The 13,247-nt window shown below is 42.7% G+C and overlaps 1 protein-coding gene across 19 annotated transcripts in view; it reads left to right on the top strand.

Moving 5' to 3' along the window:
- PUM1 (pumilio RNA binding family member 1) overlaps nt 1–13,247 on the top strand; it is a 132,852-nt gene that overhangs the window by 73,735 nt on the left and 45,870 nt on the right. For 10 of the 19 annotated variants that reach the window (XM_060626079.3, XM_060626084.3, XM_060626075.3 and 7 more), the window contains 2 exons: nt 8,838–8,931; nt 10,927–11,043. In XM_060626079.3, the coding sequence (XP_060482062.1) occupies nt 8,838–8,931; nt 10,927–11,043 (211 nt within the window). The remainder of the gene's footprint in view (nt 1–8,837; nt 8,932–10,926; nt 11,044–13,247) is intronic. The other 9 variants (XM_060626081.3, XM_060626088.3, XM_060626089.3 and 6 more) reach the window with 2 other exon arrangements.

Consider the following 13,247-nt stretch of genomic DNA (forward strand, 5'->3'; position numbering starts at 1 on the left):
GGTGAACCACCATCATGTGATGTGGTCATGGTTGTTTTATCCCACGGGCCCACAGTCCCTACTTTTCTGCATAGATTCTTTTACACAGTCTTGTAGCGGGCGCCCTAATAGCATGCCCTGGAACTGTTGGGCCAGGACTCCTCTAACTATTTTCAAGACCCTTACCCTCCTCCAAATGTCTCCTGCATAGAGGCAGGACGAGCTGTTAAGATAGGATCTCTTTTCTGCTGGAAATTGGTGTTTGATCTTCTGTTTTATCCCTCCAATATTTATTGTTATTTTTTAAAATTTTTTAACATTTATTTATTTTTGAGAGACAGAGTGAGCAGGGGAGGTGCAGAGAGAGAGAGACAGAGAGAGAGACACTGAATCTGAAGCAGGCTCCAGGCTCCGAGCTGTCAGCCCAGAGCCCAACGCGGGGCTCGAACCCACGAACCGTGAGATCATGACCTGAGCTGAAGTCAGATGCTTAACCGACTGAGCCACCCAGGCGCCCCGAATATTTCTTACTCTTACTTTCCATTACATTTCATTCCTGTTTCCCTTTCTGCTAATTTATTTTTATTTATTCTTAAAAATTGTTAATGTTTATTTATTTTTGTTAGAGAACAAGCAGAGGAGGGGCAGAGAGAGAGAGAGAGAGAGGGAGACACAGAATCTGAAGGTGGCTCTGAGCTGTGAGTGCAAAGCCCACTGTGGGGCTTGAACCCACAAACTGTAAGATCATGACCTGAACCAAAGTTGGAGGCTCAACTGACTGAGCCTCCCAGGCACCCCTCCACTAATTTAAATTGTTGTCATTCTTGAAGGTCCAGTGCTGCTAACTTTCTTGGTTTCCAGATCAGTAAGTTGTATTATCTGTCTCCTTTGAACTCGGTGGTGCTCTGTGCTTCCCTGAAGAAAAAGAATCATGATGTTCTGCCTTGTGTTATGATTTCTTGTTTCATGGTCCTTGCTAGGTTGTAAACTCCTTGAAGATAAGCCCTGGGTCTTGTTCTTCTGTGTCTTCTGATTGGCTTTAGCAGACCAGGTTTTCAGGAAACTTGTCTCATATCCCTATTATAGTGTCTCAGAATATCCCCCATATTAAATATACTTCCCCAAACTAAAATCTGGAACTAGCCTTCTCAGAGATCTGGAGGCCCCTCTTTGAGGCCCTGCTTGTATTCTAATAAGCGAGTCCTTTAGATCTAGCCCATTAAGCTTGTGCCTCATGTACGTAACTAGACCTTTATCATACCTAGGAAATTACCTCCTTTTTAGGGTCACAGCCCTCTGTTGCCATCTGATCAGAAAACGTACGTAATTCTTCTGCAGTCTAGTTTTGTGGATAACTTCAGGGAGATCGCAGATTTGTGGATTGTGGATTATGACTTTCTTTTCTCGTTTTTTTGTTCTCGCTTGTAGTGGAGCGTATCTTTCATGAATGAGATGGGCTCCCCCCACCCACAGCTCTCCATTTAGTTGTTGTGACTCATTTGGTCATTTAAATAGTGCAGGGAAGTACTCGATGACAAGTCTAGGTCATGCCAATGTCCTAGAAGCTTAGACAAGGGAGAGCATACTCTATTCTGGGGAAGGAAGGACTTATGGAAGAGGTAGATCTTGAGCTGTACCTTGCAAGACTTGTTTATATCAGGAAAAGAATGAAAAGTCCATGGGAGGAAATAGTAAAACATAAAGGCTTAATACTAGAAATTAACAGGTACATGTTTAGTAGATAATGTAGTCATCCAAGGAGGTGGGTGAAGTTGAAAAAAAGTGACTTGTGAGATTGCATAGTGTTGTGTTCTCTTACCTGCTTTGCTGTGCTGCCTTATTGACAACGACAAGACATTTCTAAGAAGGAATGACTTAATTATCACGGTTTAGTTTTTTGTGTTGAGTGTTGGTTCAGTAGCAGTTTTAGACCTTCTTTTACCCGTATTAATCTTAATTATTGACGATCGTGTCCTTCTGGGAAGCTGGGTTCTGCTTGTAGTGAACAGAGCTGGTGCTCATAGTAAGACCATGATACGTGGAACCATGTGGGGCAGTTGAGGAACTGTACATGCTAAATTGGTTGGTCAGGAATGCTGTCAGACCAGGGGAGGGCTCCATGGAGATCAAGGTTGTGTACCCCTAACTTGAAAGGTGCGGTGTGTATTGCCATAATTAAAAGAGCAGAGGTATGGAGACGAGATGGGTGTGGTGTGGTCATAGGCTGCCAACAGGAGAAGGTATACTTACGGGGAACAGCAGATGGGTGGTTCATTTGGCGAGTCCAGGTCTCAGAGGCCTTGAGAACCAGGCCTGAGTCCCAGACAGTATTGATGATTGTGAGGTTTGAACCAGAGATCTGCTGTAATACATGTTTTTCCACACATTCTGCTCTTTTATGTTGGCTTTCTTAAATGGGGATCAGAGGCTGTCTTTAGTTTTGAGTTCCTTTATTTGTGATTTTGTGATGGGATCTGGCTTGGAAATTGACAAAATAAACAATTCCTTCTTGTGTCCTATTTTCTTTTATTCCCGACTTGAATTTGGTGTGTAAATTGGTTTCATAAAACTGTTCGTATCAGCTTCTATGGAGATACATAGTAGAGAACAGCCTGAAGATATAGGAAAGGTAATTTTTGTTCAGTTCATTACACACTTAATGGTACTTAGGGGTACTTTGGGTTTTGGATAGTTAAGTTACTTGTCTAGTCATTGTAAATCATAAACTTAACCTAAGGTTTATTCAGAGCAAGTATTCCTTTTTTTGTGCCATGAACCCCGTAGCAGTTAGATGAGATCTGTGGGCTGAATTGTGTGAGTGATATGTAGTATAGATAGGTTTACAAAGGAACCAGTGATACAGAAATAGTTACAGAAATACTTAACAAATTCAAGATGTATCTGCTTTATCATACGATGCATGCAGCAGAAATATGTACTAGTTTTCATGATGAGCATGAACGCCGCTGTGAGATATCTAGTGGTCGTAAAGGAGCATGAAAGGTATTTGACTTCTGTTGATGATGAAGTCACACAAGTGTATTGCTCATGTTAATATGGTTTGTTGCCTGTGGTTATAATTGAAGGACATGGTAAATTTCATGAACATGAGGATAATTTTACCTATGCCAAGTACAGAGATCTGGGATTTAAGTACCCCTAATGTAGGGTGGTTTGAAATGTTCATTGATATCTCTGGAATATTCTCCCTTTTTCCCCTCACTTTTCCCTCATTGTCTTCTCTTTAATTGTATGTGAACAATCAACATTATAACCAGTGACCAGTTAATTATAATGTGTTTGTACCATTTTGTGTTATGATACTTGAGCGAACTTGTTTATTTTAATGAAGAGCCATACAAGTATTTATATTTCCCTAAGTATATTTTAGAAACTTACTGCTAGGTTACATTATCTTTTAATGCTGTGTAGCAGAAACCAAAGCCAGGATCACATCATTATAGATCAACCAGATTAATTGCTGATGTTCTTTATTTAGAATTCAGTTAATCTAAAAATAGCCTAATGCAGTATGTTTTACAAAATTGTATACTGATGTGCTAAAACCCTTAACTTGTTAAGCATGAATTTTACTTTAAAAGTGTTTAATTTCTGTCCAAATGTGTATTTAAATTTCTAGTGAGTTGACATACAGTGCAATATTGGGTTCAGGAGTAAAATTTAGTGAGTCATCACTTCCTTAGAACACCCAGCGCTCCATACGTCGCCCTCCTTAATACTCATCACCCATTTAGCCCACCTCCCACCCCCTTCCCTCCAGCAACCTCCAGTTTGTTTTCTATCATGAAGAGTCTCTTGTGGTTTGCTTCCTGGTAAGCATGAATTTCAGCAAAGAAACCATACTCTGAAAATCATAATTGAAGTACAGATTTGTTCCTTCACAGCCCTAGGCGCAAGGGGGAGGAAGCTGGCACGCATTGCTTTTAAAAGTGCCATACTGATTAGATGTCATCTTCTGAAGCCAAGTTTGTGCATAGTTTTCATACAGGTCTTTAATATTCTCAGCTTTCCTTTCAGTTCACAAGTGAGGAAGACTATTTTTCATTGTTGTGTGTAGTCCCTGGTAAACACTGCCTTTCGCTGGCAGGCTGACCAGTTGAAGCTTGCCTTTATTCTTTGCTGAAATTTTATATGAGTTTTCTTGAAAGATACTTACTGACTTGGTGGAAGGACGTTTTGTTTTTTCCACCTTGTTTAGAGATTATTTTGGGCTCTGATTTTTCATCTGCTAAGGAAATGTGAAGAAGGTTTTCTTAAAAAATTCAGCAGCATATGTAGTTGTTTAACCAGAAGTCATTGTCGATCATCATTGTTGTTCAGATAACCTGGTTGAAAATGGGCTCTGATCTGCAAGCTTCGGACGGTAGCAGACTTTCACATATTTTATGTACTACAGCCTGGCTCCCGTGATAAACCTCTTTTCTTAAAAAAGAAATAGTCCCACCGTTGATGTAACACCTTCAGTGTTTGGAATCTCCTTTCTCTGTGAACGCTTACAACAGCCCCATGGGGCAGAGCAAGCATTAGGTTTTTACAGGGAAGAAAATTAAGACCTCAAGAGGCTGAGTTGCTGCAGGTCATGAGACCACAAGTTATGCGAACATCTCTGCCCTGGTGTGTAGCTCTGGGCTGTGTCGTTCCTGGATCCAGTACTGGAAACACAAAGCCTTTTGACCCGTGGGCTTGCCTCACCTTCCCATTCTGTGCATTCGTGGTTTTCTCTGCATGGAGTCTATGCTAACGCATTCTTCGACAACAAGGCAAAAAAGGTTTTTCTTCCCTCCCGTCACCTTTGTGAGCTGTTGACAGCATTTGGTGCTCATGAGCTCAGATTTTGACTCTCGCATTCACTCTGAAGAGTCTTGACCTCTGCTTTCCTCGTCCTGGGCTGCCTTGTCGGGAGGAGGAGCTGTTCGAGGTGCCTCACAGAAGGGGTGTCTGTATGGGGGTGCTCTTGCCATTCGTCAGGGAGAACATACATCAAGGACTGTTCCAAGTGTGTTACACGTGTTAATTTTAATACTTGCGGCAACCTTATGATTTAGATCTGTCTTCGTTGTCCCTGTTCGAGAGGAGAGTGAGTCAGAGAGAGGTTCTCTTGCCCTGTGTCGCGTAGTCTGTGTTGACGCCGAGCTATAAATCCAGGCTTTCTGGCCCCAGAGTCTCCGCTCTTATCCCCTGTCCACTGTGGCTTTGGCCTTAAACTGGCCAAAAGCCAGGGCTTTTTAGTTGCGAGGGGCAGAGGGATAATCTTGCAGACACCAACTCGATATTGAGGTATTACTCCTCCGCATTCTGAAAACCTAGTAACAGTGTTTTCATGCCAACAAGTGTTATTGATAACAACATAATGACAGTAATAGCTATCTTTGATCACTTAACACTATGCTGGGTGTTTCTGACTGCCCCTTTCTGGAATAAAAACTTTGCAGGGTATCTTTTGTAAGGTCATGTAGTGACAGAGACGGGAGTCAAATCAGCTTGCTCGTGTGGTTCCCAAATTATGCCTTCAATATTTCTTACTAGGAACCTTGATGAGCTTGAAATACTTGATGTATTTTCCCTTGCATTTAGTCTCTTGAACAACTTAAGAATTCTACCCAAGTAAATTGTAATCGGTAGTGGCACATTTATCATTATACCAACCTTAAAACAAGCATTCTCTCCAAATCTCACAGTATTGTGTTTCTCAGTTACCATTCATTGGCTTCCTTTCTGAAAATGATGAAAATGTTAACAGAGCTCAGTGGTTTGCCCAGCAGATGGCATTTGTATGAGTTTTTCAGGATCCTTTGGAATCCATTACTTGCCAATTACCCAATTTTGTTTTGAATACCCTGTATTTCCAGTTAATATTGGGGCATTTACATAAAGAGAATGTGCCAGAATTGCTGTAATCTATGCTATAATAAAATCTGCTTGCTGTAGATGATAGTTTCTGTTAATTGTTTACTGCAAAATGCACTCAAGAAAACAATTCCTTCTCTATTCACCGTAATCACTGAGATATCAATCAACTCTCAAACACAGGGTATGTGGGAGCTCTTGTAGGGTCTGGATGTTTTTAGTTACAAGTGGCAGTTTCTCCTCCTCAAAGTATGGCTGCATGGTGGTGAGAATCACAAACTAATGTCATGCGGAATGGTTGGTATTTACACATGCTGGATATTTATGGATACGGTACGTGAGCATTGAATGAGTTACATGTCATGTTAAAAACATGAAGCGAGGAGAAGTCAGATGGAATGTCAGTGAGTACTGTTTTTGGTTAATAAGAGAACTTCAAGAGTTCTGTTCTGAGCACACTGTCTTTATCTCCCTAGCTCCCCATGTTACGGTGCCTTGCTAATAACGGGTGCTCAAAAAATGTTTCTTGAATGAATGATTTTGTTTACAGCAGGGCAGAGAAGTGTAGACAGAAGAGACTAGCATGAACAGTGCCTGAGATGTCAAATATTTCAAAAGGTTTGAGGGTAGGAAGATTCCAGAGACCCACTGAAGACACAGATATTTAAGTGAAGCTATAAGGTATTTTTACAGCCTTGTAAAAAATTTAAAAACAACTTTGCACTATTTTGCTATTATGTTTTCTCCCTCCTGGCTTCCCCTCTGAGGTGAACTGCCTCCTGTTGGTAGGAATACTCTGGGGCACTATCCTTAGGTAGACAGTCATGTGAAAAACAACCTGGCAAAAATCACAAGATCCCAGTTACCAGATAGTACTGATTGGCTGCCTTCCTGGAGGGATCAGGTCTTTTGATAGGTTGGTCTATAAATTCCAGTATTTCTTTTGAAGACTTGATATTTAATCAGTGCCTGTTAAAGTCGTGCTTGTCTTTTTACCAGCATCATAATGAAATTTCTTTTTTCTTTAACTTTTGAAAATAAAACAATTACTTTTGAAATCTGTACATAGTTACTTTTGATTTACTTTCATACTATAAAGACAAAGGCTAATTTTACTCTGGTCTTTAGAAAGATGAATATTTTACAAAGAGAGGTAACAGGTGAAGTTGGTCAGTATGTTCAAAATATTCACCCCCCCCCCTTTTTTTTTTAAGTTTATTTATTTTGAGAGAGAGAGAGCACCAGCCGAAGTCAGACCTTTAACCAACTGAGCCACCCAGAGGACCCCTTTTGTTTTCTTTTTATTTAAAATTGTCTACTCATAGAAGTCTCTTCACCACCTAAGATAACATTACAAGTCCAATTCTGACGATAATTAAGCTGAGTTGGTGGGATGACATTATCTTTTAATGTCTGAAACAGGTCTCTTTATGAGGAAATCTGTTATTCAAGATCCATGGTGTCAGTTACATATCATCCAGTGATATCACCTGAGTTGTTGAAAACTCCTATAGAAAGAACAGGTAGTTAGGGGGAAGTTCCTTTGTAGGGAGGTACTTTCAATAAGCACTCTGATTTCAGTGAATAAAGCTTTTCAGTGTGACTCCTTGGAAGGAGGCACATCGAGGCAATCCAGAATTCTTTCTTTGTACCAGTGCTATTCGTACTGAAATGTATGACCATTTTAGTCAGTGTTGTATCCTTAGTTCCTCGCACAGTGCCTAGCAGGTATTATTTGTCTCCTGATGTTTGTGGAACGAATGAGTGAATGATTGGCTTTGTATTAAGGTAGAATTTTGGGATATTCTTGGTGTCAGGGTCTTTGTACTCCTTTCCTTTTCTTGGGAATGAAGAAGTGTGCTAGGTCTGGGATGCCTGGGTGGCTCGGTCGGTTAAGTGTCTGACTTCGGCTCAGGTCATGATCTCGCAGTTTGTGAGTTCGAGCCCCGCGCCGGGCTCTGTGCTGACAGCTTGGAGCTTGGGGCCTGCTTCGGATTCTGTGTCTACCTGTCTCTGTGTCCCTCCCCTGTTCATGCACGCACACACGCTCTCTTTCTCTCTCTCTCTCTCAAAAATAAACAAACATAAAAAAAAAATTTAAGGGGCGCCTGGGTGGCGCAGTCGGTTGAGCGTCAGACTTCAGCCAGGTCACGATCTCGCGGTCCGTGAGTTCGAGCCCCGCGTCGGGCTCTGGGCTGATGGCTCGGAGCCTGGAGCCTGTTTCAGATTCTGTGTCTCCCTCTCTCTCTGCCCCTCCCCCGTTCATGCTCTGTCTCTCTCTGTCGCAAAAATAAATAAAAAACGTTGAAAAAAAAAAAAAATTTAAGAAGTGTGCTAGGTCTGAGCTCATAATCCAAGCTTTGTTAGTAGCAGCTATATTTCTGTTGTTTGATTTCCTACACATAAAGAATAGGAAACTGGAGGGCTCCCAGAAGTTGGCAGCTGTCCGATTTCATCATTATGATAAGCCACTAGTCGAGAAAGGTATCCAGTAAATATCATTTCCCCGGGAAGAGGCAGCCAAGGATGAAATGAACACTTCTCATTTTCCTTTCCAAAATGTGAGTAGGTGAGGAGTAATTCAAAGTGTCTGTGGGGTTCTCAGAAGAACTGAGGAGAGGTAACAGCACGAGGGGCAATGTGGTGGGTCGTTTTGTGGTAGCTTTAATGTGTGAGTGTGCCTGGGATCAGGCAGGACCCTTGGCCTGTTGGCAGCCATTAGGTCGTTTGTATGTATGTTTGTGCTCTGGGGACACCTCGCCCGGAGAGTGGGAACTGGGTGCACCGAATGGAGGTAAAGAAAGACCCGGGAAGCAGAACTCTGAAGCGTCACGATACCATCGGAGTGGGAATGGAATCGAACACAAGAATGCTTTTGTTTCAAATGCCATTCCTGAACAAGGGCTTGTCGAAGTTTTTATTCAGAGAAGGTTTAAAGTTGTCTCACGAGACCGTTTCTCTAACCTCACCGCATCCTTTTCTTTCTTCAGCTGTTCCAAAGACCTAACGCGCTCGCCGTCCAGCAGTTGACGGCCGCGCAGCAGCAGCAGTACGCACTGGCGGCGGCTCACCAGCCTCACATCGGTAGGTCCCTGGGCGCGGCTCCCGTGCCTACGTGTGGCCCCCGCTCCAGGAGCCCCGGCGGCGCAGGCCGGGTGGGACAAAGCGCAGACAGGGCTCTCGGAGTAGATGGCCTCGTTCGTCCTCTTATCCGCCTGTCTTTTAGCCACCTGCTTGATTTTTGGCAGCCTTCTAGACTTCGGCTTGTAAGCTTGCCTAGTGTCCGGGGAGTGGTCTGCCTCCGCTGTGCTGTCGGAGGACTCAGAGTCAGTCCTAAACGACAGTTGTGACCAGCATGGACTCTGTTGGTTAAGACTGGATGAAATCCATGACGTAACAACAGTTCTGTTCTTGTTAGGGTCGTCTAGACTGTGAAAATATCAACTTTTCATCTTCTTAAGTAGCAGGGAGTACCCATACGTCCATTTTCCAAGCAGCGTGTATTGATGGTCGTGAAAAGTATTTTCATTTAATGACTGGTTTTTAAAGTAGGTTTTCCCTTTTCCAGTAACATTGGTTAATGTTCTGACGTACATATTTTTATTGCCTAGACTCCCCCTCACCCAGACCTTCTTAAGGTCTCTTTGAAACAAAGTGCTATATGTGTAAACAAGTACATGTACAATTTTTTTTTTTAATGCGTCAAAAGGACATGGTAGAATAGAAGGAAATCATGGGTTGAGGTGTGCTGTGGAAGGAGAGACTTGCTTCCAGCCTAAATGTCTTAAGGCGTAACGGCCTTTGCCTGGGTCTGGTTTAACTTACAGTTGTAGATGCTAGTCTTAATAAATACCCATACATTTTTCTTTGAGAAAAGCTGTCCAGAATTTTTTTTTTTTTTTTTTTTAATTTAGAGAGAGAGTAGGGGAGAGGGGCAGAGGGAAAGATACAGTCTTAGCTTAAGCACGCTCCATACTCAGTGTGGAGCCCGATGTGGGGCTCGATCCCACGACCCCGGGGTCATGACCTGAGCCAAAATCAAGAGTGGAATGCTCTAGGCATCCCTGGGAAATTGTTTTATTTTTGTTTATTTCTTTTTGTAAATACTTTTAAAAAAAAATTTATGGGGCGCCTGGGTGGCTCAGTCGGTTGAGCATCTGACTTCGGCTCAGGTCATGATCTCACAGTCTGTGAGTTCAAGCCCCGCATCGGGCTCTGTGCTGACAGCTCAGAGCCTGGAGCCTGCTTCAGATTCTGTGTCTCCCTCTCTCTCTGCCCCTCCCCCTGCTCATGCTCTGTCTCAAAAATAAATAAAAATATTTAAAATAAATAAATAAATTTGTTTATTTATTTTGCTAGAGAGAGAGAGAGAGAGAGAGCTCACAAGCAGGGGAAGGGCAGAGAAAGAAGGAGAGAGGTTCCCCAAGCAGGCTCCATACTATTAGCACAGAGCCTGATGTGGGTCTCAAAGTCACAAACCTTGAGATCATGACCAGAACCAAAATCCAAGAGTCAGACGCTTAACTGACTGAGCCACCCAGATGCCTCTATCTATCTATATATCTATCTATTTATTTATAAGCGTTTCTTTATTTTTGAGAGAGAGCAAGCAAGCGAGAGCGTGAGTGGGGGAGGGGCGGGCTCTATGCCGACAGCAGTGAGCCCGACTGCAAGATCATGACCTGAGCTGAAGTCAGACACTCAACCAACTGAGCCACCCAGGGGCCCCTGGAAAATTGTTTTAAATGGAAATAAATGATTCTTTCTATCTCATGACAAAGTCTTTTAAATTGCTTTATTTTAGCCTGTTATAATTTTAATAGTCTGAGAAATTGTGCTGAATTTACAACTGCGTAACAGTTTAAATTGTTAGCAAAAGTAAAAAATAAAAATAAAAAAAGACGGGAGATAAACATCACCCTAATCTTTAGTGTAGGGATTATTTCATCTTTTCAGAGCCCTCTTTCCTTTCAATCTGTCCTTTTTTCTTTTTCTCACCTGCAGCCTGGAGTTGAGTAGCCAAACTGTGTGGGTATTTGCTAGGGTTGCGGTTTTAGTCGGGTTTGTTTTTACTGACAGGTGTGTTTTCAGCAGGTTTAGCGCCCGCTGCGTTTGTCCCCAATCCCTACATCATCAGCGCTGCTCCCCCGGGGACGGACCCCTACACGGCTGGACTGGCTGCAGCGGCGACACTAGGTGAGGTGTTCTGCTGCATGTGGGATTTTATCCCCTGCTGAAAAGTCGTGTTGGCCCGCATGCATTCTTTGTACTGGGTCCCAAATCCAAGTCTCCGGTGGAGATTTCTCTCCTGGTTTCCGGTGTTCTTTCCCTGCCAGCTGGATAGCTCTCCTTAGCTGTAACCTCAGACTCGAGCATAATCCAAAGGCAAGTTAATGAGCTGCCTCCTATGTAGGCATTTGTGATCCATGGAGACACCACTTGCTTGTAGGTATTTGGGGAATTTCTCCCCTTTCCTAGGTCTTCCTACTGCCTGTAGTCTGCCATAGTCCAGGTCCTCATACTCTTTATCTAGACTTTAGCAGCTGTTCTTACATATTGCTAATGTCCTCTCCCACCCCCACCCCCCTGATTGTTCTAGAAAACTATCTTAAACATCGATTTTAACTTCTCACCTTTCAGTTTTAACCCATCACTGATTTGATTTTTCTTTTTCTCGTGCTGTATTATCTTTAATTAAGCAACCCGTCACCGATTTCCGTCTTATCCAGCCTAACAGCACACCTCAGCTGTTGAACATGGCTGATTATTCCAGCCTAACTGGGTGGTGGTGGTGGTGGTGGTGGTGGTGGTGGTGGTGTGCTATTCCTTGGAATCACCATTTTTAAGGAGCTGCCACGGCATTCTGAGGATTAGTGAAGACTGGAGCCCACTGTGTATAGGGATCTGATCTCTCTCGCCATGACTTGTATGTAGATATCTCTCCACGCATACCACTTTCTTCGCCTCTCCGATCAGCTATTACTGGCTCATACCACACATTCTTGCTGCACTAAATGAATTTTAGCTTGCTGCAGACACCACGCTGGTTTAGGTCTCTGTGTCTTTGCCTACTGTGGTTTCCTTAGTCCTCTATAGTAAACTCCTCCCATTCTTTGGGAATCTCATTGGCTGGCAGTGTTACCCCTTAGAAAGCCTTCCTTGGCTACCACCCCCTCCCCCATTTTTCTCTCTGTTACTTCTTATTACTTTGTGTTCATTGCTGGTGGATGTTTGAGCGAGTGGTTTTAAAACCCCCTTAAGATTGAACTCTTTCAAAAGCAGGCCTTTCTGTTACTTATCTCTGTAGCACAGTTGCTGGCACCATAATGGGGTCACACGTGTATGGTAGATTGGATTCAGTGTTAGGACGAAGTAAATGTCTTCCAAATCCCTCCAAGTCATGTTAATTGTGACTAAATATTATTGTAAGAGTCTACTTTTTATCTAGCATGCAGTTTGCCATTATGAACTCAAATGTACAGTATAGAATTTATTTATTTTTTTTAGTATTCACATTTTAGCGCGGTTTTGTTGTGTTTGAAAGACAGGAGCAAATCTTGATTTTATTTTATTTTTTATTTTTATCATTTATTGTCAAGTTAGCTAACATACAGTGTAGTCTTGGCTTCGGGAGTAGAGTCCCGTGATGCATCATTTCCACACAACACCCACTGCTCATCTCAACAAGTGCCCTCTGCGATGCCATCGCCCGTTTTCCTCACCCCCCCAAGCTCCCACCACCATCACCCCTCAGTTTGTTCTCTGTACTTAGGAGTCTCTCATGGTTTGCCTCCCTCTCTGTGTGTAACTTACTTTTCCTTCCCTTCCCCTATGGTCTTCTGTTAAGTTTCTCAAATTCCACACATGAGTGAAAACGTGTGATATCTGTCTTTCTCTGACCAACTTATTTCACTTAGCGTAATACCCTCCAGTGCCATCCATGTTGTTGCAAATAGCATGTGTTTTGATGGATATGTATGTAGTATAGTTCCTCTGTCCCCCTCACCTTTGGGGTAGTACAGGTCTCTTTCTAGCAGAACGATCTACGTAACCACCATTCATTTTTATTCAGCCCTTATTAACCATTCGCCAGACATTATGCCGAGTGCTTTTGTTTCATACGAGTTGTTGGAGGATGATTTTACAGATTAGGAATTTGGGGCTCAGAGAGCTCCTTTTTTCAAAGGTCACACTATTTAAATATCACACAGTTGGGGTTTGAACCAGGTCTAACTCAGAGTCCATGCATGCACTTTACTGTCGTGTCCAGTGCCCGTGCTATCTTGAATTGCCTTCTCTGTACTTTCTTTCCTTTGCTAACTTACTGTATGTTATTTGAAACAAAGAACTAGTTTTAGGGAAGACACACTTGTCCTCCTTGAGATCATAGTTTTGTGATG

This window comes from Panthera onca, chromosome C1 (assembly GCF_046562875.1).
Source record: "Panthera onca isolate mPanOnc1 chromosome C1, mPanOnc1 haplotype 2, whole genome shotgun sequence".
NCBI lineage: Eukaryota > Metazoa > Chordata > Mammalia > Carnivora > Felidae > Panthera > Panthera onca.